The sequence below is a fragment of the Conger conger genome, chromosome 4, assembly GCF_963514075.1.
Source record: "Conger conger chromosome 4, fConCon1.1, whole genome shotgun sequence".
NCBI lineage: Eukaryota > Metazoa > Chordata > Actinopteri > Anguilliformes > Congridae > Conger > Conger conger.
In genome coordinates, this window is record NC_083763.1 from 41299007 (window position 1) to 41323474 (window position 24468).

The 24468-nt window shown below is 39.1% G+C and overlaps 1 protein-coding gene across 1 annotated transcript in view; it reads right to left on the reverse strand.

The window, feature by feature from the left end:
• Nucleotides 1-11866: 11866 nt before the first annotated feature.
• Nucleotides 11867-24468, reverse strand: part of LOC133125843 (uncharacterized) — a 156849-nt gene continuing 144247 nt past the window's right edge. Inside the window, exon 5 of the mRNA XM_061237524.1 lies at nt 11867-12778. Within this exon, the coding sequence (XP_061093508.1) occupies nt 12502-12778 (277 nt within the window). The 3' untranslated portion in view covers nt 11867-12501. The remainder of the gene's footprint in view (nt 12779-24468) is intronic.

Here is a 24468-nt window from a genome sequence, read left to right on the forward strand (position 1 = left end):
CATTTCACATTTTTGCCAACGGGGAAAGGGAAAAAAACAACCTCAAAACAAAAACAATCCACATTCACACTTTAAATTCCATGAGGAAATAATCACATGTATAATATCAGCTTCTTCCATATGGTTGTAGGGATGACATTCCTAAATTCATGAAAATTAATTTGGTCACGGGGGCCCAAGCATTTGAAAAAATGACAAAGTTCTGATTTCCATGTCAGAATCCACAAGGTATACTAATGTACACAGCACAAATTATTTGGGAAAGAACTGCATAAAATACAGACTGCTCCTTTTGTAAATAATTTAGGCTGAGCCTGCCATAACTTTTCTCTACAGGGAAAATAACATTTTTGAATGACAGAGTTTGAGTGTGATGACAAAAAGCTTGTTTGTTTTTCACAGTCAACACCATTAGGTTATAATGAGAAATGGCGATTGTGGAGGAGCAAGAATTCCTTGACCTTTAATCTTCACACAGTGAGTTGTGCAAAGCAGCCAATTAAATTTTCACAAAAGGCAAGGATTTATGAGAGCTTTTCCCTCCTTACTAGAAATTTTACATTTAAAGTAAATAATATAATATTACGACTTCGCTGACCCCCCGAGGCATAGTTCCACAAATGTCAAATTGTTTTGTCAAATTCCAGTTTTGCTCAATTACTGCTGTTTTTTTTTCTCGTTTATTCCAAGGTGCATAGACACATCTTTCATTCCACAAGGCTATAAATTATATTAAAGTGACATTATGGGCATGCCAGTGTGAATAGTCAGGTCATAAAGTATCTACGGTTCTTACTGCATAGACAGCAAACAAAATATAAAGCAAACAAAGTATCGTGTGAAGCCAGAACGAGAATTTAAAAAATGTTCAGCATGGCATTAATGAGTCTCAAAAAGAATATGTAAGCAAAGTGTAAGAGTAAATCTCAATAGATTAATTTGAAGTGTGAATTGTCATTCCTTTTTAATTAAGGATAGAATTAACTGCTTTGTTAATAGATTCCTCAAGGAATTGAGCTCCTGGCAGATTCGCAATGAACAGACAAGACATATTTTCTCTTGACATTCCTAGAACTGAATTTGTCCATGTCGAGGTACAATCGCTCATGATTGAAGAAGTTTATCTTTAGAGAACATTATGTTTTGTTGAGGTGATTCTGTTTTCATGTAGGACGTTTTGACATAAAATTATTGAGATTGCAGGAATAATAATGACAGAAGGAGAGGGGGGGCCTTTACCTATGTTGCATTAAATACTTAATGTGCATGAATTGCACTATGCATGCATTTCTTTAATATAAGCCAGTCGAAGAAGTTTGCAATGAAGTGCCACTTAATTTATTTGATGATATTTTCCCTTTACCCAACTTTGTCCATGAAAAATATGTTTCCATCATTTAGTACCATGCAACTTTTTAAGATGAATTTGAAAACCATGGAGAAAGAATAATAAACTCATTGTGAAGACCTGAAAAGGTCTGGCATTCCCTCTGGTTCAGTGGCATCTGAACAGTAGACCAGACAATCCATCAAACCTCAATATTAATACATCTACTTTGTGATAGGGGAATGAGGTATCATGGCATCAACAATAGGTAAGGATACAGTTAGCCATCAACCAGAGTCAGGTTTGCTCCACACTACAAAACAGTAACGATAGCTATTCTCATTCTCATATAATCTCATTCTCCCAGTACTGCATAGAGTGTCATTCAATGTATTGTAAATTCAGGTGTGGTTTAATCATGGTGGCAGTGAGAATGCTTCAGTTTTTGTGCAGGCCATGTTCTTATTGTTCATGAGAACTGACATTGTTTTCCTGTCGGATGGGGAGGCCCCTAGCCAAGATTTTGCTTTTCATGTATCAAATGGGAACAGTGTATGCAAATGGCCAAGGTGAGGTCAGCCATTCCCAGAACTAGAAAAAAAAAATCACCTTGTGGTACCACCCAGGCTTTGCAGAAGGTGAGATGAACCTAGTCTATTTAAAGGCAAAATCACACAGAGTAGGCCCTACATTACAAGTCAGCAGATTCCTCCATGGGCCTGTCGTGCATGATGTACGCATCGGGCAATATCTCTCCCAACAGAGTCCTGATTCTTTTGATATTTTTATTAACATGTCCTCAATCATAAATCATCGGGAGACTAAGTCCGATCCCTCCTCTCTCCTCGGGATCAGATTACAGTTGGAAGACAAAGTTATCAGCCGGCGTGTCACGTGTCCCATATTTAAGGCACAGAGCCTTGTCCTATATTCAGGAAGTAGCACTACTTCCTAGTGAGTAAGACATAAACACTAAAATAGGTGCCTCAGAACTACAAAGTACATTCAGACAATAAACAATATAATAGATAAAATGTATGACATACTGTGTGAAATATTACGGAACATCATAATCATTGTTACAATTGTTTTTTGGATTGATCATAGGCAAATCTCTCCTAAACCCCCTCCACCCACCACAACATTTTTCGGTTATTCTTTCCTAGTTTGTAAAATATGTTAAAAATGAATTCATCAAGCCATCATGTCCTCTAAGAAATTGTGTATATTGCTTTCAGGATACTAAGGATTTCATTTAAAAAAATATATTATTCTTGATTCTCCAAAAATTATATTACTTGTTCTGCATCTTATCTTTGTAGAGAGCACAAATGATTACATTGTTTAAGCACAACACAGATACTATTTACATGACAATTAGGGCTGTATTCTTCTCTCAGAATCTCCCAGCAGCCAACAGTACAGTACAATGAGGAGACTTTGCGTATGTGAGCCTTTGTGTAGCCCCCCACATTTTCATGTCACAGCGACCCGGCACTGTGCGCAAAACTGTCACACTATCTTAAAGCCCACAGATGCGATGTGGAAATCCTTTAACGCAGCTCCATACAGATATACCTATCATTGGTGAAATGGCCTGTCCATGGCATCTTGCATTCCTAAATCTTACCCAAGCTGGGTAATTCACTTAATTCATTCTTCTTGGATTGCAGGTTAAGATTAAAAATAAGAAATGAAAAAAATAGGAATATTCTCATGTTTAATTCATAGCCATTTGGATGTATAAATGCCTGCATGCATTACACTTCTAGGACTTGCAATGACACACTCTTAATTCATTATAGTGCTATTATACTGATGGTAATGTGCAGTATGTGTGCTTCAATGTCTGAACTGTGCATTTAATGGAAAATAACACTGAGCTTCTCCCTTGCAATTGCTGGAAAAACTGTTAACAGGCCCAAGTTAAATAAATAGCAGTTGTACAGCACTTGCTGCTCCAAAACATTGTATAGCTCCCTATTAAAACATCCAAACACAAAACAAATTATTTTGCTGTGGGAAAGTGCCATCACTGATGTATTCTTTAAATTGTGAGGACATGGTAACCTGAACTGAGAAGACAAGGATAATTTATTGTTTAAGATTGTGTCAATTTTGCATGCTTTGAAAGGGTGTTTCTCAAGGCCAGGCAAATACGCTTTTCACTAGTCATTCTTTGGCTGGTTTCTCTTCATATTTATTGTATTGTTATATACTGTGTATGTTATGGCCAATATATCATCTTGCACTATCCTTTTCATCTGGCTCCAAAAAACCCATATTACCTTTGGAATAATAGTGAAAAAGATTCCTTTGTTGGTTTAAAAAACATCTTGTGCCTCAATCTGAAAAGGATATTTATGGAGACGTATGATCCTGAATTGCAGCACTGTAAAGTTTCAACAATCTAAAGCCTACTTCCAATAGACAGTGGTGTCATAGTGGGTAAACAGTCCATGTGCTATGCTTTTAACCTGTAGCAGTGAACTGAAGCCGATTCATTTTACCTTGGTGACTTCAGAAGGAAATTGACTCTGGCTTTATGCTGATACAGTTAAAAATAAAATAAAATTGTACACAGACTATCGAAAAGGACATTCGTTGTAACTTCCGTAACATTGTTCCGGGACCAAATATCCTAAACCCATAAGGTCAGTTTACATGCACAATTTTAAGAATAATATTTTAAAATGTGTTTGGCTGACTAATTATTTAGGTAAAAGCACAGTGTTCTACAGCACAAGTGCATGCATTTTCTATACTCACTGAGATTATTGCAATTATGAAGCTATGGACTGCAAATACCCGCAATGACATTTCTGAGCTTTGGGTCCACCGCAGAGCCATCCGGAGACAATGAGGTAACACAACGTTACATGAGGCTAACGCTGACATTCTTGACTCAGCCAGAAAAATAACCAGGAACCGCAGTGCCTTACAGTGGCTCCACAGGGACAGCCGGGAGACTCATCTTTGAAACGAGCCTGCCAACGCGGGTGCTCCTTTCCACCCATTTTGCCGAGGCGGCCTCTGTTCCTATAGCAAATGCAAATGCGTCTGCGACCCGTTTAATCCTCCACAACAGGTAGCTGAACGGGAGGCTGCCCGAGCCACAGATCAAAAATCTCCCACAACTGGGACATTTGGCACTGTGGCCCTGACAGCCAAATCTTTGTTGGTACATCAAAGCTACCTGCTATTTCACATCTGATTAGCGCTCAGTGGGTCTCTCCACCTGGACAGCAGTCAGAGCGGTAAAGGGCTTTATCTTCACATTATGATTCTTGCACCCTGATGGATGACTTCATAATAATTACCGGCTGAACTTTTAAAGGGGCAGTTCACACGAAAATTTAATTAAGCGATGTTTCCACTTACCCAGAGCACTGTTTGTTCATCCAGTTTCACTGAGATTTGACAAGTTTTACAGATGTCTGCGGCAACTCAATCTCATACAATGGACCTAAACATACCCATATTTTTGTGGTGCGCAACATCTATTTGCAAATAGAAATGCAGGGTTACTCACTAACATCCACAAAGCTCAATTTCTGCATGACTTCATCAATAACTACAGAACTTATTCTACCGAAGTATGCAAACTATGTACAGTATATGCAAGCAAAGCCTTTAACTTGAAAATGACATACCAAAAATAAAATGGTTACAATTCTTGAACCCTCGAACATAATGTCAAATAAAAAAATAAAATAAAATGTTTTGTATTTGGTTGCATATGCTTTCCATGCCATGACTTCCTGATGTCTGTGGCCTATCAACAGGGTCTGGATGTTTTATTTGTGAGGTTGTCCTACAAGCTATACTAAAAATCTTTGGATTTGAATGGATTTGAATGGGAATTGGGGGGTGGGACTAGATTCAGGTATCAAATGAGCCACAAACCATCATGCTGCTGCCAGATATGCAGTAGATACTACAATAATTGTTTCTCCTGACAAATTTTCCTGTTGAAAATTCCTGAGAGTACTGTATCTACTGCATATCTGACAGCACACACAGTATGGGAGAAGGTGAGGTCCCCTCATGCTTGTTTTACCACCCACATGTTACAAAATAAGGAACTGTTGTTGTTAAAGCAATGCCATCTTGAAATAGGTTGTACAGATAGAACCGTGAGTTTTAACACTTTCCAGCCTTTCAAAGCACAGAACAGCTTAGAAAGTAATTGTTGAGACATTGGCATGTATAATTTATTTCATAGAACAAAAGGTGAAACTTGCTTTGGATTATGTTAACTACAAACCTTATTTTCTACATAAATCGAAAACCCTATAGGGAAAAAGCATTGGAAATCTGCAGAGGGAACCCAAAATGCTAACTCACTTCCGGATTTTTGAAACTGTGGCTATACATAGTTGGTATACATTAAGAAGTAGTTCTTGATGAAACTGCACAAATTAAGCTCTGTGGATGTTTAACTGTGACATTATATTCGGACACTATTGTTGAGTTTTCCCAATTATTGGGCGCCACAAAAATATCTGTTGGTCTGTTGTGTCAGGGTGAGTTGCAGTGGATATCGAGAAAATATTTTAAAATTCTGATAAAATGAGGGACAGTTCATCCAAAAATGAAATGAAGGTATGTTTCCACCCAGTTAGATAGTATTCTTAATTTCATTTTTGGATGACCTGCCCCTTTAACATAGATTGTGCTTCCAAATGACATACTTCCCTTTCCCTGGCTCCGCCATGAAGCACAACGTTACCTTGCTTTCATTCCAATGGCTTGCGCTTGTTTTCCACAGTACCCACCCCCAGTTCACTAGTAATTAATTATTGCATGTGTTTTTTTTTCCAAAAGGATACATTTTAATTTACTTGAATATTCTGCATGCATCATTGCAGTCCAAACAAGAACACTATTAAGCTTGTTTATGTGTTCTCATTACAATTAAAATGAGTCACACTGACACGGAGCAGCCAGTCGGAACAAAAAGACAACGGTAATTCTGTAATAATTATAATCTGCAACAGTTTTTTGTGTACAGACAAATGCATCCGAGAATTAAACATTTTTGTGTTATGTTATAATAATAAGAGAAAGCAAACAGAAATGACAGGAGAGATATACTGTAAGCCCAACTCTTTGTTTTTGACAAGAGGGTAAAACGCGAGGCATGATTCCTCATCAAACAGATTGTCATCAGTGGGTTAACAGCTAGTTACATTGTCTGATCCTGGCTGCCGCCAAAGCAGATTACACATATGACTCGCTGTTAAATGGTGAAAGCATTTTTGTTACGTTTCCAAAAGGTAAGTGGAGGATGTGCTCCCAGATGGAAGCTCTGTATGTGAATTGAAAACCACTTTGTTCATATTACTGATGTGCTTGTCCAAAAACAAACCATAAAAATGTTTTCAGGATGCTTCTGTGAAATCTGAAAATGAGGGGAAATTGGTTTCTATACTGTAGGATACTTGAGGGAGAATATATTTAGTAGGCCAACATACATTTTCTCTACTTTACACCAACTCTATGCTATGGTTTTTGCAGTCTGGTTTACTGTATGCGAACCGAGAGCGCTTGTATACACATTCAATATGGACATTGTGGTCTGTCATTTTATTTGGCCATTGCCCATTTAGCTGCACAGTGTGAAAATGCCCTTGAAGCACAAAAGTGGGTCGCAGAAAAGAAAGGATAAAAAGGACCAGGAGGAAAAGGTAGCAAAACTACCTAAACTGTACGGCTTTTTAAAAAAATGATCTTTCAACTGCTGCGCTGTTCCCAGTAGCAGTTGCCCATCGCAATCACTGCACCCGACGGCGCCGAAACCTTGCAAGTAGGATAGCAAGCTAGATATAACGTTAACCTACTGTAATTTTTCAGGAGAAAATTTGGCTACATTTGGCTGCAAGTTTTCTAGCAACTAGGACGTAGCCATGCTATATCCAGGTAAACCCTGAACTGTATTGGGGTTAACCTAGTCCATCAAAATGTCTCTCAGCCTATATTGGGTGGAAATATAGGCTGAGAGACGTTTTGATGTTCAATTTTTTTAATAATAATGACAAGTTGAAAGATAAACCAAAAAAAACCAATTTTTTTATTGTAAAAAATGCATTCAGTGAAAGAACACAGTAAACTTAATACATTCAGTGAATTTATTGTGTTGTGCCTTTCCTCTGATACTGACACATGAGTAGCAAAGGCCTAAGCTTTAGTTATATAAACATCCCAACTATAGTTAGTTGATTTGTTGACTTGTTGATTTGATTCTATGACTATCCATGTTGCTGCATGGTTCTGACTTGATTAATACAAATGTTCTAAAGTATTGCAAACAATGTAGCCTGGGTTCCAATAATCAAAGTTACTCATAAGCCAAATCAAAAGTATTGCCTGTAAAATATCTGTCTAATTGTGCTGTGTGTGTGTGTGTGTGTGTGTGTTTGTGTGGGCATGCATGTGTGTATGTGTGTGCATAGGTTAGATGTGTTTGCGTTCGTGTGCCTGCATCTTGGTTGGCATTTTTTGTCAGAGGAAGGGCTCCATAAAAAAATCTTGCACCGGGGCCCATCCTAACTAGCTGCTGCCACTGAGCGTATGCAAAACAGACAAAAGCAAATAATCAAATGCAACTGCAAAAGAAGGGGGAAAAAAAATCACATTGAAGGCAACCCACATGTAAAGTGGTGCCTAGCTGGAGGCCCTGCCTGGACACAGCCTGCATTTCAAGCAGCGATATTTCAGGAACATTTGTCTTGTGCAAAAGCCCGGGCTCGTAACCTTTAGGATGTCATTTGCAGCAGCGCCCTGTCGGAAGGCGTGGATGTCAGGAGAGGATGCCCTGGTGGAGGTGTGCCTTCCTCGCCGGCCCACCCCCCCGCCCGCCTCTCCTGTGGCACTCCGCATCACCATTTGGAGTCCCAGATGCTGGAAATGAAATAATCCACGCTCATACAGTCATGAAAGTGCCCATCTGGCCCATGCAAATATTAAGCCTCGAAATCGCATAGGCGTGGGCTCACTTTTGTTATGGCATTTTGCAGCCTCCACCCCCCCCCCCCCCAATCCCATGCACGTCAGCCCACCATCCTTCCCGCAGACAATACCGGGGGCTCTTCTCCCGTGCACGACCCTCGCACATGCTCGCTTTCCGTCCGCACAAAAGGCACCGCGACAGAGAGGGTGCACACTGTGCGGCAGGCAAACGAACAGGCCGGATGCACGCGAGAACCGCCGCCAAAGCAAGGCGGGACGGAGACACGCTCCCGCACCCGGAGACCACAAAGCAGGCTTGCCGGCAGACGGGCTCTCGAGAAAGACAATGGGAACAATGACATTTGATAGCATATTACTTTGTACAGCTGGGAACGTAAATTACACAAAGTGTCTCCGACGCCGGCCTCCCTTTCAAATTTTCATGAGGAATATTTTTATTTACTAGTCGAGCAAAATTGCTCCCCCCCCACCCCCCCTTTTGCATAATCTCAGCTTAAAAGACAGGCGCAGATGTGGTTGTCGCCCCTTTCTCATCACCACTTCGCAGGCTATTTAATTAAGAGAAAAACGGGGAGCGTGTGGAGGCTAATGGATCTGATGAGATGCACGAGGACAGGTGACACTAATCAGAGTGGCACGGCACTGCCTCCGTTTAGGCATCATAAAGGGCCTGAGTGCTCTCTATTCGGAAGTTTGTTTTAACCCGCTCTCATGTGAGCTAAGAGCTCATGTCATTGTCATCAGGGCTATTGTCTTTCCACTCTCTAATCACACAGGTAATGACAGTCATATCTGGTAAGCTACCATGTATGTTATCCTATTCTTTAAATCTGTATTTATTGTCTGCTTAAATTAAGTGTGCTTACAGTTAAGAGTGATTTTTTTTTTGGAGAAGCAAAACAAAAAAATCCTCTTCTGAAACACCCCGTAACAGCATAGAGGTACAAAAGAAAATTGACACAGATAGGCGTCAATTTTCACAATTGTAGTGTGCAGTGCAGGCATGCTTTTTCAACCAATGAAAAATGTACTGCATAAGGCAACGTGTTAAAAAAAATACAGTTTCAGTGAACCTTTCCTTTCTAAACTATGATCTAGTTCTGAGTATAACACAACTTTTGCCATAAAAATTTCCCAAAGCCTTGGTAGAGTTGGAAAAATAACAAGAAAAACACGAAAAGAAAGCTGAAAGGGTAATTGAAAACATAGCGGTCCATATTGGATCAGACCACCTTGTAGAAAAACGGAGCAATTTTTTTGCGGGAGCGGCAAGCAATTTCAAAGTTTATCTATATTCATGGGCAAAGTACAAATTGTTCCATCCATTGTAACTCGATGGCAATGCCAATTAAGCAAGAGAATCAGAAGTGTACGGGAGTACTCTGAAAAGCCTTTACTCTTTTGAGTGCCAGACTTAATTTGCCTCCACGTCAAGGGAGCACCTTACAAAATCAACAGAATCATGGGAAAAAGCCAGAGGAGTGATCTTCTCTCTTTAAATGAAGGGCATAATGCAAAATGGTCACTTTTTTTTCCACGCCGGCTCCTTTTCCACTGATAATTATTTAAATGATAAAGGAAGAGGTTGGGAGGGAGAGCTGGGTCTGAAATAATGGCAAGAGCGCGCAAACAGCGGGGTGGTATGGCGTTGTCTCTGCGTTTGGTGCCAATGTGTGTGGGAGGTGGGGAATATTTGTGTGGATTTTATTCTTACCCTTCACAGTACCTCATGCCCATATGCGCTCTCCTGGCGGGGTTCTGCTCAAGCAGGTGCTCAGAGGCAATGGGAGATTCAATGTGCGGAATGGTGGCGGCGGTGAAGAAACAAGAAATACTGGTGACACCTCCTATGAGACACCTGCATAGAATTAATCATGAATGTATTCATAGCAGATTATACAACATCAATTATCCATTATGCATGTGCTATGATGCACAATGAACAATGACCTATGAATTTGTAAGAGCTTATACCTGCTCACCGACCCACATAGGATAACATTTTGGCGTGGGTTCAATTAATATTTATCCATAACTTTGATTGTAACTGACAACTAAATGCAAGTGTTACCTTTTTCAAAGCTAACACATTTTTCCCACTAATTGGCGATTGCTGAGTGTGAAGAACAAACTCTTGCATTTATTTATGAGTCGAACGTAAATGATGACATAGTCCAGAACTTTGTGGCATGAGATATCATTACAGCCACTAATAGGAACAATATGCAAAAAGGTTAAAGTCTGGGAACTGAATAGATTGCACTACACAGAAAATATGCTTTACTTTTGAATTTGACTCATTATTACTGAATCACAATACATGTCTTATTGAGTCATAATACATGTAGGGGTCTTTGTTATTTGGACACATATTGTAATATATTGTCAACTGACTGTATATTACATGGGTAGTTATAACAGCATGGCCAATTTAATGTTCTTGTGCTATTGCCATTATGCATTGTATTAGCGCCATTGTTGATGTTTTATTAGTTTGAACCCACCATTAAGTAATTGCATTGAGGCATCTTCCAGACAGTTTTACTAAAAATTAATTTTATAATTGTCTGATTATCAAAAATACTACCATAATGAACATATGTTAGATAAATGTACATTTAAGCATTTAAACATTAACTTATGAATTCCAACTGCCAATGCCCTGCACTAAAAGGTGCATACGTTATTGTTTCAAAAGCCTGCATGTGATGCTGAAAGAGTTACTGCTCACCTGTCTTAGTAAAACTATGTACACTAAAAACATTTATTGGTCTTTGAAACGTTTGCAGTTTATACTGAACAGTATGTATGGCTCAGTGGTACATTTAATTGCTTGTGTGTTTGTTTTCTTTGTGTGTGCATAAGTGCTTGTATTTATGGAGCAATAGAAAAATCCATTGACCATAAACAATATGAGCAGCTGCCACAGTGTATGAGCAATCTGAAACATGGGTTTTTTCTATATCCCATATTCTTGCATGGGAATGAATACTGTGGACATTGGATTCCCATTGTACTAAATTACATCACAGAGAAAGGCTTTATATCTCTGGAAGCCTTTTTGCCTCAGTGTACAGAACATGATGTTCCCCTTTAACGTATGTAATTAACACCCACCAAGGTTTTGGCCAAGAGTGAACCAGGAAAGGAGCAGTCACGTCACAAATCATTTTAGTAACAATACTATTGCACATACTGTATAACACAATATCAATATTTAAAACTTGTTAAGACCCTTTTTGGTTTATATCTACTGATGACAAATGTCCTGACGGACTGACAAAATCCCTGTAAGGCCTCCATAATATAGAATATAGAAATGATGAGTAACATTAGTAACATGTGAGCATTACCTACGATCAGGTAGTATTTAATTATTAATGGTAAGAGCAGTGCTCTATTCAGGCACAAATTAATACACACAATTTTACTTTTTTATTTTATTTTTAAAAAATAGAAAAAAATGATGTGCTGTTTTTATTTTTTTCTAATTATAAAACCTTTCTATATATTCAAAAAAGTGAAGTTTATTTGAAACCATTTGTCATATTAGCAACACCTTTCACATTTAATTTTAAAATGTTATCGTTTTTAATTATTTTGGTTCTGATGAAATATCACTGCTACATATGTTCGACATATGCTGATCACCAACTTCTGGTGACCATTTGCAAAGCACAATCAGAAGCATATGGCGCATGTTAGTATGAAGTATATGCATATGTATCTAATACTGGACTGCAATGCATGGCAGAATTTTCAACATTACGTAAAAGGAGTTTACAGTAATTTGTTATAGAATTGTGGCCACAGTACACAGAAAAGCTTCTTGAAACGGAGGGGAAAATTAAAGCCAATTGCTCAGAGGGTAGTGTGTGGCAGCTTTATACAGCCCACTAATATTCCCCAAAATCCCAAAGTGCCAAACACTTAAATCATATGTTTCACAAATTCACTGCCCACTTTAAAAAAGCAGAAAAGCAATGAAATGTTACAAAACTATTCGGCTCTACTGTCAAGCCATAGCATAAATGTTTTCTTTCTTAAGCACATGCACCCCAAAATCCTCCAGCATTATATTGACGAGTCACATCTCCCCTCTGTAGTGTCCGTTCCTTTGACAAAAAGCCAAAGTCGCCAGCAGGGGATACGTCTGTCCGGTCCAGAAGCTAAATGAATCACTGAGAGTCAGTTTTTTTTTTTCATCGCTGCTGGGCTTTTCCTTGGGTTCCGTCCGTCCGGGGGAGTACCGTTCGCCGTTCCCTCTCAGGGCTCGGGGCCCTCTGTCTGGCCGGCCTTGACATTCCCCTGCTTTCTCTGTCCCGCTCGGATGGGCGCGGCTGTTGATGAGCTTTGACCAGCTGCTGCTCGCCGCCGTGGCTTGGGCCGCCCTCGCCCATCGCCGCCGTCCGCGGCTGCACCACGAACGACGTTTGCTCGGCCTGCCGGTAGCGGCAGGTGAAGTAGCTCGCGAGGCACCTGAGGAAACAGCCGCCGCAACAGTGAGTTGGATTGAAATAAAGACCTCACCCAGCTAATGTTCTGGGAACATCTCAGTAATGTTTTCAATAGGTTCTGAGAAGGTTCCACTGTAGCGTTACAAAAATAACGTTCTGGAAAAATGTGATTTAAGAACGTTTTGCTTCAGAACATTTTTAGAAGGTTGCACAGAATGCTCCTCAAGTGCCCCAAAAATGTTATTTTTGGGTAACCTACAATATAACAGTTATACAATGTTACCAACATTGTGAGAATGTTAAGAAACGTTAAATACAAACATTAACAAACTCCCAGAAAACTTGACAAATTTAACATTGAAGTAAACATTATAAGAACCTAAAGTTGTTAGCTGGGCAGTCCCTCACAAAATGATGGACCACATCTTTGGCTCACCGGCTATTTTGATCATTCTGCACATATAACGGGGCTCGAACAAATACATGCAAACAAATACAACCTAATCTCATTATTATTTAGTCTGTCTCTCCCCCATAAGCCCCATTCCAGGTGGAGAGAACGCTTGAGATCTATTAATGATTGACAATGGTTTCACACAACTGTATCCCCAACCTCCACTGCACCTCCAACAGTTGGGAGTGTATGTATTTTATGTGGGTATGACAGCATATCTGGGACACTGTATCCTGTATCCTCTTCTTAAAAAATAAGAAGTAGCTAGCACACAAGCACACACACAAAAAAAATATATATATGAAATGAAAATACCCAATAGTCCATTTAGCATTATGGTGTTAGTTTGTGAAGAGATACTAAAAATAGTTGACATATCAATGATATAGCAGTTTTATAAAGACAGATATGCAATTGCAATGACTTTTTACTAAACATGTAACTTAGCTGTCTTCCCAAGTCTTTTTCCATATCATTTTTTAAAATAGGAATTATCTGAAATCAAAATTCAATGAGTGTCATTTCCAGTAATGTACTTGTGGTGGTGTCCAAAAGTTCCAAGAATGTTTCACCCAAAAAAACATTCCAAGAACATTTAAAAAACACACAAAAAACCTTCTGAGAATGTTGTCCATATGTTCCAAGGATGTTTTCAAAAATGTTCCAACATTTGGCCATACCAAAACATTTGGCCATACCAAACATTATGCTCTTTATTTATGATGCCACTCTACCATCATACATCACTTTATTAGGTTGGCCTGCACACCAGCTTGTTAATGCAAATATTTAATCAGCCAATCATGTGGCTGCATCTAAATGCATAAAAGCATGTGGTCAAGAGGTTCAACTGTTTTTCAGGCCAAAAGTCAGAATGGGGAAGAAATGTGATCTTAGTGACTTTGACAGTGGAATGATTGCTGGTGCCAGACAAGGTGATTTAAGTATCTTGGAAACTGCTGATCTCCTAGGATTTTCACGCCCATCAGTCCCTAGAGTTTGCAGAGAATGGTGCGAAAAGCAAAAAAATATCCAGTGAGCAGCAGTTCTGTGGGAAAAAATGTGTTGTTAATGAGAGAAGTCAGTGGAGAAGGGCCAGATTGGTCAAAGCTGACAGGAAGGTGACAGTAACGCAAATAACCACACATTACAACAGTGATATGCAGAAGAGCATCTCTGACAACGCATCAAACCTCTAAGTGAATAGGCTACAGCAGCAGAAGACTTAATAAGTCAAAAAATATATATACCTAATAAAGAGCTCACAGAGTGTTGTACACTGCAAAACTCTCAACTCTTACAGACTATGCCCTTATTTGCATCAATTCTAGGTGTTAAGAATAAGACCAGATTGAGTTAAGAAGGCTTCCTGGCTCCATTACCCTGGAATAACCTTGAAACACACCAACTAGAGAACCTCATTGAAAGAATTTAAATCAAGGATTCAGGAACCGATGACCACAGATGGGGGGTTGCCCTTTGTCCCAGACCCAGGATATGGGGTGTAACTATTTTAAATGTGTTGCATAACATATTGGGGGGCCCTCCCAATTTTATCCCAGGTTTGAGAATTCATAGCTGTAGCACTGCATGAAATGGATGCTGAAAGTGTGGAATTGTTTTTAACTATTGGTATTGTTTGTATTTACTGTGTACAGGCAATGTCTCATTGTGCAATTTTTGTTTCTGTCTTGTAAAACAAGTTTGATATCTCAATGGGGTTGCCTGGTTAAATAAAGGTTTAATCATAAATCATTATCATTATGACCTCTGAGTGATATCAAGGGTTCACACCTTCAACAAAATCTGAAAGTAAGTGGGGATATTTTATAGTTTAAGAGCTTTCCAGCTGTCAACTGCATTTTGATCATAACTCTGCTCCAAAAAAGATTACCTCCACCCTATTATAACGAGGTATCACTCAGTCCCTCTCTGAAACAAAAACAAGCTTGAGGGTCATCAGCACTCGTAAACATCAAAGACCATCAGGCACAGAGTTTGGGTTTAATTAGGTGGAAATTACTAGAAATGCACGGTGACTCTTCAGTAATGCCACCAATGTAGTATGAGCTGTGGGAGGATAGGTGTGGATGTGCTTTGAGATTCATTGACTCTGCGCTTAAAAATCAGGAGTGATTTCTGCCTTTATTTCAGCAATCACTCACCACAATCAATGAGCACTTAACTTCAAGTGTCAGGACGTTTTTGAGGACACTATATGTTGCTTGGCAACCTCGAACCTTCAATGAAGATGTCAAGATTGAATAGTGTCATTTTTAGGTGATCTCTTCCACTTTACTGTACAGACAGTCTTCTCCCAAAATTCAAGCTGATTGATAGTTGCTGTAGTGAAGGCACATGCTACTTAAAGTTCTAACAAAAGAAACTGGAAAAAATAAATATAAATATAAAACATAAATCTACCAACTGAGTGATGACTTTGCAACCATTGTGTGATTGCCTCTAATAGCCGAAGCAAGAATAATATATGATTTGACTTGCTGAGGCATATACCAAATATTTCAATACTGCATAATGGCATAATTAGGCTTTAAAAAAGAAAAAAGGATTACAAAATAATCACAGTGTAGTGCTGTTTCTGTGCCCTATAGTCTTTCAAGTTTCACACTGTATTGCCCACCTCTGTTCTACACTTAGCACTGCCCACTTTCCCAGAGTCCAAGACCTTGCAGCATGATTCAGACTGATATTGCAGAATGAATGTTATTACAGTTGCTAAAAATGTTCAACTGCTGGCAAAATGTGCTTAGCAGTAGCAGTAGCAGTAGCCTCTGCATAGATATTACGGTGATATTTTGTGTTCCTTTGTGTTGGAAACGCTTTCTTGCATTGTACTGAATCACAAACATTTTTTGCTACAAAAAAGGAGCATGTTTTTAAGAATCGTTACAACATTTGAGCCTTGAGCAAGTCAGTGATTCAAAACTATAGAACGTTTTTTTTTATTACAGTGAGGTCTGGGAAAGTACCTCAAATGACTCGAAAACCCAAAAGTTTGATTAATTTTGGTGTACAGGCTCGAACATACTGCTTCTGTTTAAAGAATCGCACTTTCCAACACGAGTAATGACTTTAATTTAAGTATCTTACCTTTATCTTTTTCCAGCATTTTTTGGCACCACTGAGGGACATCTTACTTTATTTATATGTTTTGAACATGATATCCACCCATTCAGCCCCAAACGGGTAGGGTTCACTTGGGTTATGCTAGATGGGATTCAAGCGATCTGTGATGATGTAGGGTGTTGACTAACAGGAGGCCCCTGCTTGTCCACGTTTTTTTTGAATTGCGCCTTGTTCAGATAAATTGAAAGAAAATAGTTTATTTGTTCTTCGTTTTTTATCAGACTGGCAAGGCAGGATCATCACCATGGGGGATGCGGGCGTGTGCCAGTGAAAAGGATACCACACACAAGCTCTTCATTGGTCATTACAAAAAATGATGTGCAATAGTATGTGCCTGTCCAGTGACCAATATTCTCAGCACTCAAAGGGTTTGACATCAGTTTGACATCACATGAATTTTACACGTTGATACTGTGTTTTGACCGATGTCAAGTGATTACACTATCCTTGTTCTTTTATTTGCTGAAGGGTCAATAAGTTCTAAGGATGGCAGAAGTGATGTTGTATCAGGAATAATCATACACCTGTCTGCATACAAGATACTGGGCAGAGTCTAAAGAAAGAGGAAGGAATGATGTCAGCTCTAGGACTGTCATTGCTGTGATGAGCACTATGGCACTGATCCTATGCAACATGTTATAGATGCTGGGAATAAAATGTGAGTTTATATTGAAATTGAAGGGAAGAGTGTTTTCTCACTGTATAAACAAGGTTATACAATGAACACAAATATATAAAAATCCATGTCAGTCATGCTACTCAGTTTGAGTTGTTATAAAGCAATCACAATGCTGTACAACAATAATGTAGCTACTTACATATTTTTCTATTTGTAGACACACAAATCCATAGCTATTGGCAGTTATCAGGAAAAAATATATATCAAAAAAGTTTGCAGTGCCAAAGCGGAGAAGAGAAAAAAAAGTTCTATTTTCAGTGAACTGAAAAACACATTTCTTGCGCTTAACAGTAACTAAGCTGTCAACAGATAAGGAGGTTCACAGTATCAACTCAGTAGTAATCCATCTCAAGATTGCTCCCTTGTAGTTTCTTTTAAACAGCTTGGAAATATGGTTTGAGGCCTTTACCCAAAAGTCACTCCAAATGTTTCTTCCAAATGTTCATACAATAAAAGATTTAAAGTTGTGATGAAACTAGTGCACAAGCGACTGAACGGTTGCACACAATGTTCTGCCAGTGTGTTAACAGCTTTGCCCATCTTGGAGGTCAGACTGATTAATCAATACCGAATGAGAAAGAAATTGCTGCAACGGGGGCACAGCAGTGTTTCATCATCTCTGTTGTGAGGAATTCTGGTGGAATTCCTGAAACCATTAGGTCTTTGTTGCATTTGAAATGTTCTTTTTTTAATCATTTCTAATTAGTGGGTGTACCGTACTGTATGTCTGGCCTTCAGCATTTGGCTATGGGCCAGTATCTGCTTGCACATTGTTACTCTTCTATGAACTCTGTAGTAAAGTCAAAATGAGGGTGGAGGGGGAGGGGGGGAATTCTTCAAATACAGAGCGAAGCTTCCCAGTGCATTCACTGGATGTGGTCTCCACAACACAACATCTCGCTGTCACCAATCATTTCCATTTAACCACACAAAGAGGTTGAACTTCCCCCGTGCACATAGTCGTATCTGTCAATGCTACTTAAATAATGTAATTAATGACTTAATTAACATTTCCATAATCTATTTTAATAAATCTCACACAGCATAATGAGAGTTTATAACCTCCAGGCGATGGTATATAAAAATTTCCAGGATAGGGCTGTTCAGCCAGGGCTTTTCTGTGCCACAGCACTTGCCATGACAGTACAGACGGGGGACAGGGCCCATGGTGTGACAGTGTTTTACAAGGGAGCTCAGCCCTGATAAATGTCATGTGATTTGCTGGCCATGTACAAAAGCAGACCTGTGGCAACACACTGTTGCCAGTTGGCCATGATGAACAGAGGCTTTGGAGCATCAAGGGAGAGGTTATTTTTTTCTTTTTTTCCATGAAATTATCAGAGCGTTCAACCCATGACCCAAAATGATTTACCGCGCGTGTCACGGTGCAGTTGTAATTTGGGACTTGCAAACCACACATTTACATCAGGTAGCAAAAGGCAGGCATTGTATGTACAGTATACATATAAATATGAATACTGTATGTACAATGCCTGCCAGATTAACTGACCCTGATGAGTAAACAGTCCTATGAACAAACCTACAAACCCAGGCAAATATGGTCACTACAGAAAAATGTTGTGTAGAATGAATCTAGGGTTAAACCTATTTAATTTCTTTCCTTACTGGGGATATTTTTTTAAACAATTCTAATTTATTCATTTTTTTTTATACGCTTACTATATCAGAGTCAGTTTCAGAGCAAAACAGATGAAAAATCCACTTATTTTTAAATCCATTACAGTCTGTTCATGAATCCGGTCTCTTTATAATAATTCTGATGTTAATCCAGCGAGGGCATTGGTGGAGCATGCCAGGGTTGCCTTTGGCTATCCTGGTCCCACTTTTCTGTGCCAGAACCATGGGGATATGGCAGAGGAGAGGAGAGTCTTGGGGGGTAGAAGTATGATAGCTAGACCACACAGCATTGCATCACCTCTGCTCTCAGATGCCAATGTCCTCCTTAATATCTCACAGGTAAATGACTGGTTGCTGGTTCAAGGCATGTTATAGCCAACTAATATCCGCACAGCTGTTTGGCCCTTGATCAAGGCCCTTAACCCTGCATTGCTCCAGGGGGGATTATCCCCTGCTTATCTAATCAACTGTAATTTGCTTTGGATAAAAGTGTCAGCTAAATAACACGTCATATAAATGATGAAGGCATCTTCGGAGTACATGCGCAATACAGCATGTCAGCCATTTTGTAGCACTGCCAAAATAGATTTGGTTGGAAATGTGCAGTTCGAGGTGATGGGTACTGGAGGGCTTGTTCTCCTTGCTTGGGTGTGTTTCTTTACAGATCTCCCCATCTCCTCTATTGCAGACAGGGACTGGTCTTTCTACCCTGTGGCAGTAACAAGACGCCATAAATCAGAGTAGGACCAGGTCATCCCAAAGCCTGCATGGCCTGGCTCAGGAGCTGCCATGACAAAGGATCAAAAGACTCATTGTGGTCTATAAAAGAGCCCACAGTCAATGCAAAGAGAGATGAAAGCACATTGTTTACATCGTTATAGCACTTTGGTCCTGGTTGCCTAGATGCCAGCTTTGATAAAGAGTCCCTTCAGTGCAGGCGTAGATAACTATGTGACCTAATTTGAATAATTCCACTAAGGATCCGGCAGCCAAGGCTATGAACTAGCACACTGGATGCCAAAAACAAGATGGTGTGCTGTTTTGTTTTGTTTTTGCACTGACCAACTCACATCACTAATGGATTTCGAAATGGGTAACTGGCTAGATGATGCTGCTCTCTCATTTTTCTACCATGGATTGGAGCAAGCCATTTTGGTAACAAAGGACAGAGCACATAAATAAATGAAATAAATACACAACTAGAAAACAACAGTGAAAGGTCAAGAGCGATTGGGGTGTTTTGTGTTTTGAAAATGTTGTCTGGGAGCTGTTTTCCAAAGGTTAAGATGTCACGCCGTCTCAGAGTTGGTGAACGGCAGTGGGCCTCCCATGTCGGTCCCTCCTGGGGCCAATGCTGAGTGAGACGCGCTCTGACAGGGGGCAGCAGGAGACTGGCGGACGCGGGGCATGAGCTCCACCACAGGCCTTGCTTTCCATGACTTTCACAATGCTCAGCCCCCAACCCCCTCCAAACGCCAAGGAGGCAGCGAGAAAGAGGAATGCAGCAGAAGGTTTCGGAGTCGCAGGGTCTTGATAATGTTACAGCCCCCAACATGGAACCCAAAACCAATAGGCATATTCGACAGGGACACAATGTGTGGAGTGGCTTCTCCAACTGTTAGGGCCAAATAGGAAAATGGGTGTGCTTCAGTGATTGGAATAAAGCGGCATACTGTACCTACATTTTTTTGCAAATAAATGACTCCCACACATTCAGGGAGAGGAGGAATACTTTATGAGAAAGTACCACAATTGCTACTGCCAAATTGCATAGAGAGCACCCGAGGTGTCGTGTGAAATGACACTTCCTGGTGCACTTGACAATGTTCACAAAAAGGCATGCCAGCACATATGGACACCAAAAGATACCTAGATATACACAGACTATTTCAAGCAAATTGTCCTTTAATCTTAGCTCAATCACAGTTACCATTTTAAAGCATGCCTAGATGCATTAATTCACTCATTAATGACTGGTGCCTGTTCACATATGTAGTACGAGGAAAATAGTTTCCCATACTAAAAACATTTCCAGTACATGATTTAAATTTTTTTAAGAAAATGCATTTATTCCTATGAACACATCCATATTATGGATGGATATAATTATCTGACATATTGTACGTAAACATCAAAATACAATATATTCCAACCATAATGTAATATGATATGATTACCATGCATTTTGTATTTTGTATTTAATTTAACTGTATTTCCAAACCATTTATGTTGCAGTATTACCATTCTGTATCATGGATTCTTCACATAAAACACTCAATTTGGCCAATTAACTGTTTAGTTTATGTTATATATATTTTTTTGCTCATGTTCATTAAGGGTGCCAACAAAGGGTGTCTGTTTTCATATACAGTTACCAGAATTGAGCATCGATAACCACCGTCATGTGATATCCTCTTTGCTTGTTGGGTCAAACAAAAACTTTCACTGTGTTTAACATTTACCTACTTCTTAAATTGTTCTGCAAAGTACTAAAATAGTAGTATGTGCGTGTGACTGGCAAACTAGAGGCAATTTTTCAGAGAAATATCCCATGCATTTTAAGCGTCAACCTTAGTTAATTTGGCAAAAAAAAAAGATTGATGTTTGGAGTAGTTTTAAGGCACCACAGTTAAAAGTAGCTCTTACCATAAAATATAGGATCATTTCCACCTTTCATTTTTAATTGGGTCGCCTCTAAATTCCTCTCATCTATGCAAATTTTACACATTGGTTTTCTGCACAATGCATTGAAAGGCCAACTCTAACAATTTATTAAGCAAATTACATGGAAGGCGCAGATGACATCTATAATGATGACACACTGCTCCCAGTTACAGGATGCTATAACTGAGTATGACCACAGATAAATAAGGATGTAAACACCCAGTGGACCTTATATTCTTAATGCATCTTTCTGTTTTATAGTTTGGGAAACAGTGCAGTCAATTAGGAGACCTACAATACCTTTCACTAGCATAAAAAGCCCAATGCATCTGGGAGTTTTAGACCTGCTCTGGATGATGGAATAATGTGTGACCTCTTTTTCTAAAGAGAAAGAGTTCAGTTATAATTTGTCAAGGTTACATACTGCAGGAATCTCTTATTGCAGCACACAAAATGAACCTTTTGGATTAACATAGGGAAGTAAAATATGTTTGGTCCTTATTTGGTTTACTTAATGAAAATGGACTGTAATTAATTAAAAGGTTATTGTCTTGTTCCATTTATTTGTTATTAATTCAGAAATGTACTGAGAAAGTAAATAATTAAATGGGGCCACTGTGAGGCAGCCAGTAATGCAGAAAGTAATGGTGCAAGTCAAAATAATCTTTGGCTGTTTTTTTAATGTAGTTTAAATAAAACCCCTCTCCTTAGTTTCTTGGAATATTTTAATGATGGTATCTTTTTGGTGTAAACTGAGTAGTTAATGAGCAGAATTGAACAAGCTTTCCCGGGCTCCAAAGCAAGCATGCTGCACAGCAGGTTAGGATATGTACAAAGAATACAATTTTCCTCTGGGAAGACCTGCTTAATGTTAACCTTCAACTCCTCTGGGCCTAGAAGCACGCACGTGCAGTTGTTGCCCATGATTTTTGCAATGATGCTCAAGTTACCATACATCACTGACAAGCTGAAGTATGTGGCTTTCATTTGACACATGAAGTATGCATCCATGACCATGGAGCCACAAGATATTCACTAGGAAGCATCGATTTGTTTTGCCATTTTTATGTTGGACAAGCTACATAGATCCACATGATGAAGATAATTTTTAACTGGCCAAAACCAGACCTCCTGAACATCTTTCCTGGCAATGAGTGATCATTTTTCAAAATATCTATCCTCTGTGCATATGCTTGTGAGATATATGCTGCACATCAACATATGCAGAGCTCCTTAGGTAGCCCCAAGACATTAAAACTAAATCATAAACTGTAACCAAAAAACAGCTGCACTTGTAGTGCAAATAGTATTCCCTTATTTTGATAAAAACATTTTCCCTTACTTTGAGAAAAAGGAAATGTGCATATCCTGGTCAGTGTAACAGGGTTGTTTTAAAATATTTGTAACTATATAATAGATTTAATTAGCAATAGTCTCCATCACTCCTTTTTAAATGAAGATGTGTCTTTGTTCAGAAAGAACATACTTAACCAACACCTTCATTTGAACTGCACTACAATATACCGTGTATATTATAATTCATTATGTTGAACATAATTCGTTATTCTGACATTGTTTTAGGGCTTCTTTTATGGTGTGATGCAGAGTAATGCCATTTCCAGTACTGGTCGATAAACTGGTGCATGTGTTTGGAATTGGAGAGGCACTGAGGCAACACACAGATCAGGATGGGTAACTTATGTGCAAGAACATATGGGTTCCAGCTCTCAGTACGCCTTCCCTGTATGTTTGTAACGAGATGCCTAGAGTGAGCCAGCACAGTGTCTCTCAGTTTCTCTTCAATGTGTCGTTTAAACTAAATCATATCCTTAAATCACAAACAACAATATTACAGCACATACATAACATGAGTTTGGGCCTTAAACAACACAATATAGTACATATGCAAAAACATTACTAACAAACTCATGCCACAACATTTTACAAAGGGTTAAAGGAAAAAAAGGAGTACAGGTTATGAAATTTTAATTTTCATTGTTAGCATGGAAAATGCTGCAGGTGATATAATTGTATCACCATTTCTGTAAATATCATCTGTCACATTTAATTTGTTAGAAATTTCCAAGGAAAGGGAGTCAAACAACATCTTTTTTTCATTATGAATGCAGCGAAGAGTTGATCATGTTTAGGCCAGCCATTTAATGCATTATTTACAAGTTGGATGCTAATAAAAGAAGACTGTTCATTTACTAATGATATAGAGTACCCCAGGCATTATTCCAATTAGTTTTATCAAAACTGAATAACGTTCAGATAAAATTAAGAAGAAGGACAAAGGAGAAGTTGAAGTAAAGAAAGCCAAGCATTTTTTAAATTGGAATTGTTTGGTGACAGCTTCTCCTACTGTAGTCTTTTCAAATACATAGAGAAACTGAAAGCTATTTTTTACTGTTTGGCCATTTGCAAGAGCAGATTAAAGTAACCCTGTGTTTCCCAGTGAATTAATCAGCAGTATGCTGATGCATACGGGCCTCCTCAGTGCTGCCCATTATGACAAAATCTCAAGTCAAGGCGATGTACCAAGCCCCATATCAATTGTGTAGCTCACAGCAAGGCATGTGTTCTCGGGTGATCCAGCTAGATTAAGTGATTGGATGTACGTGAGAACTACAAAACAATGTACAGATACAGTATGTAGCCCATTATATCTCATATAATTACTGAATATGTATCAGGAGTAAAAAGGCTTTTTATGTATAGGTTAATGCTGACAAAAAAGTGTGCAGCAGTAGCCATTAGAACATGCTTTATTGCAGTTGTATTCTTTTATGGCAACAGGGAAGGAAAATATATGTCTCTTCTATGCCTCTTCTATCTAATCCAGTTGTCTCCACCCTGGTCCTAGAGAGCTACTGGATGTGCTGGTTTTTGTTTTCACTGTAAAATCGGCACCCTATTGAGACACAGGTAATCAGGTGAGGCGAGTTAACTGTGTAATCAACTGCTCTAATTGATTAAGTGCGGACTAACAACAAAAACCAGCAGACCCCGTAGCTCTCCAGGACCAGGGTTGGAGACCACTGATCTAATCCCTTTTACATGAAAGGGTACCAAATGTGCTGCCACTTTACCAACTTCAGAAAGCTTGCTATTCCTCCTGGGGGGAATT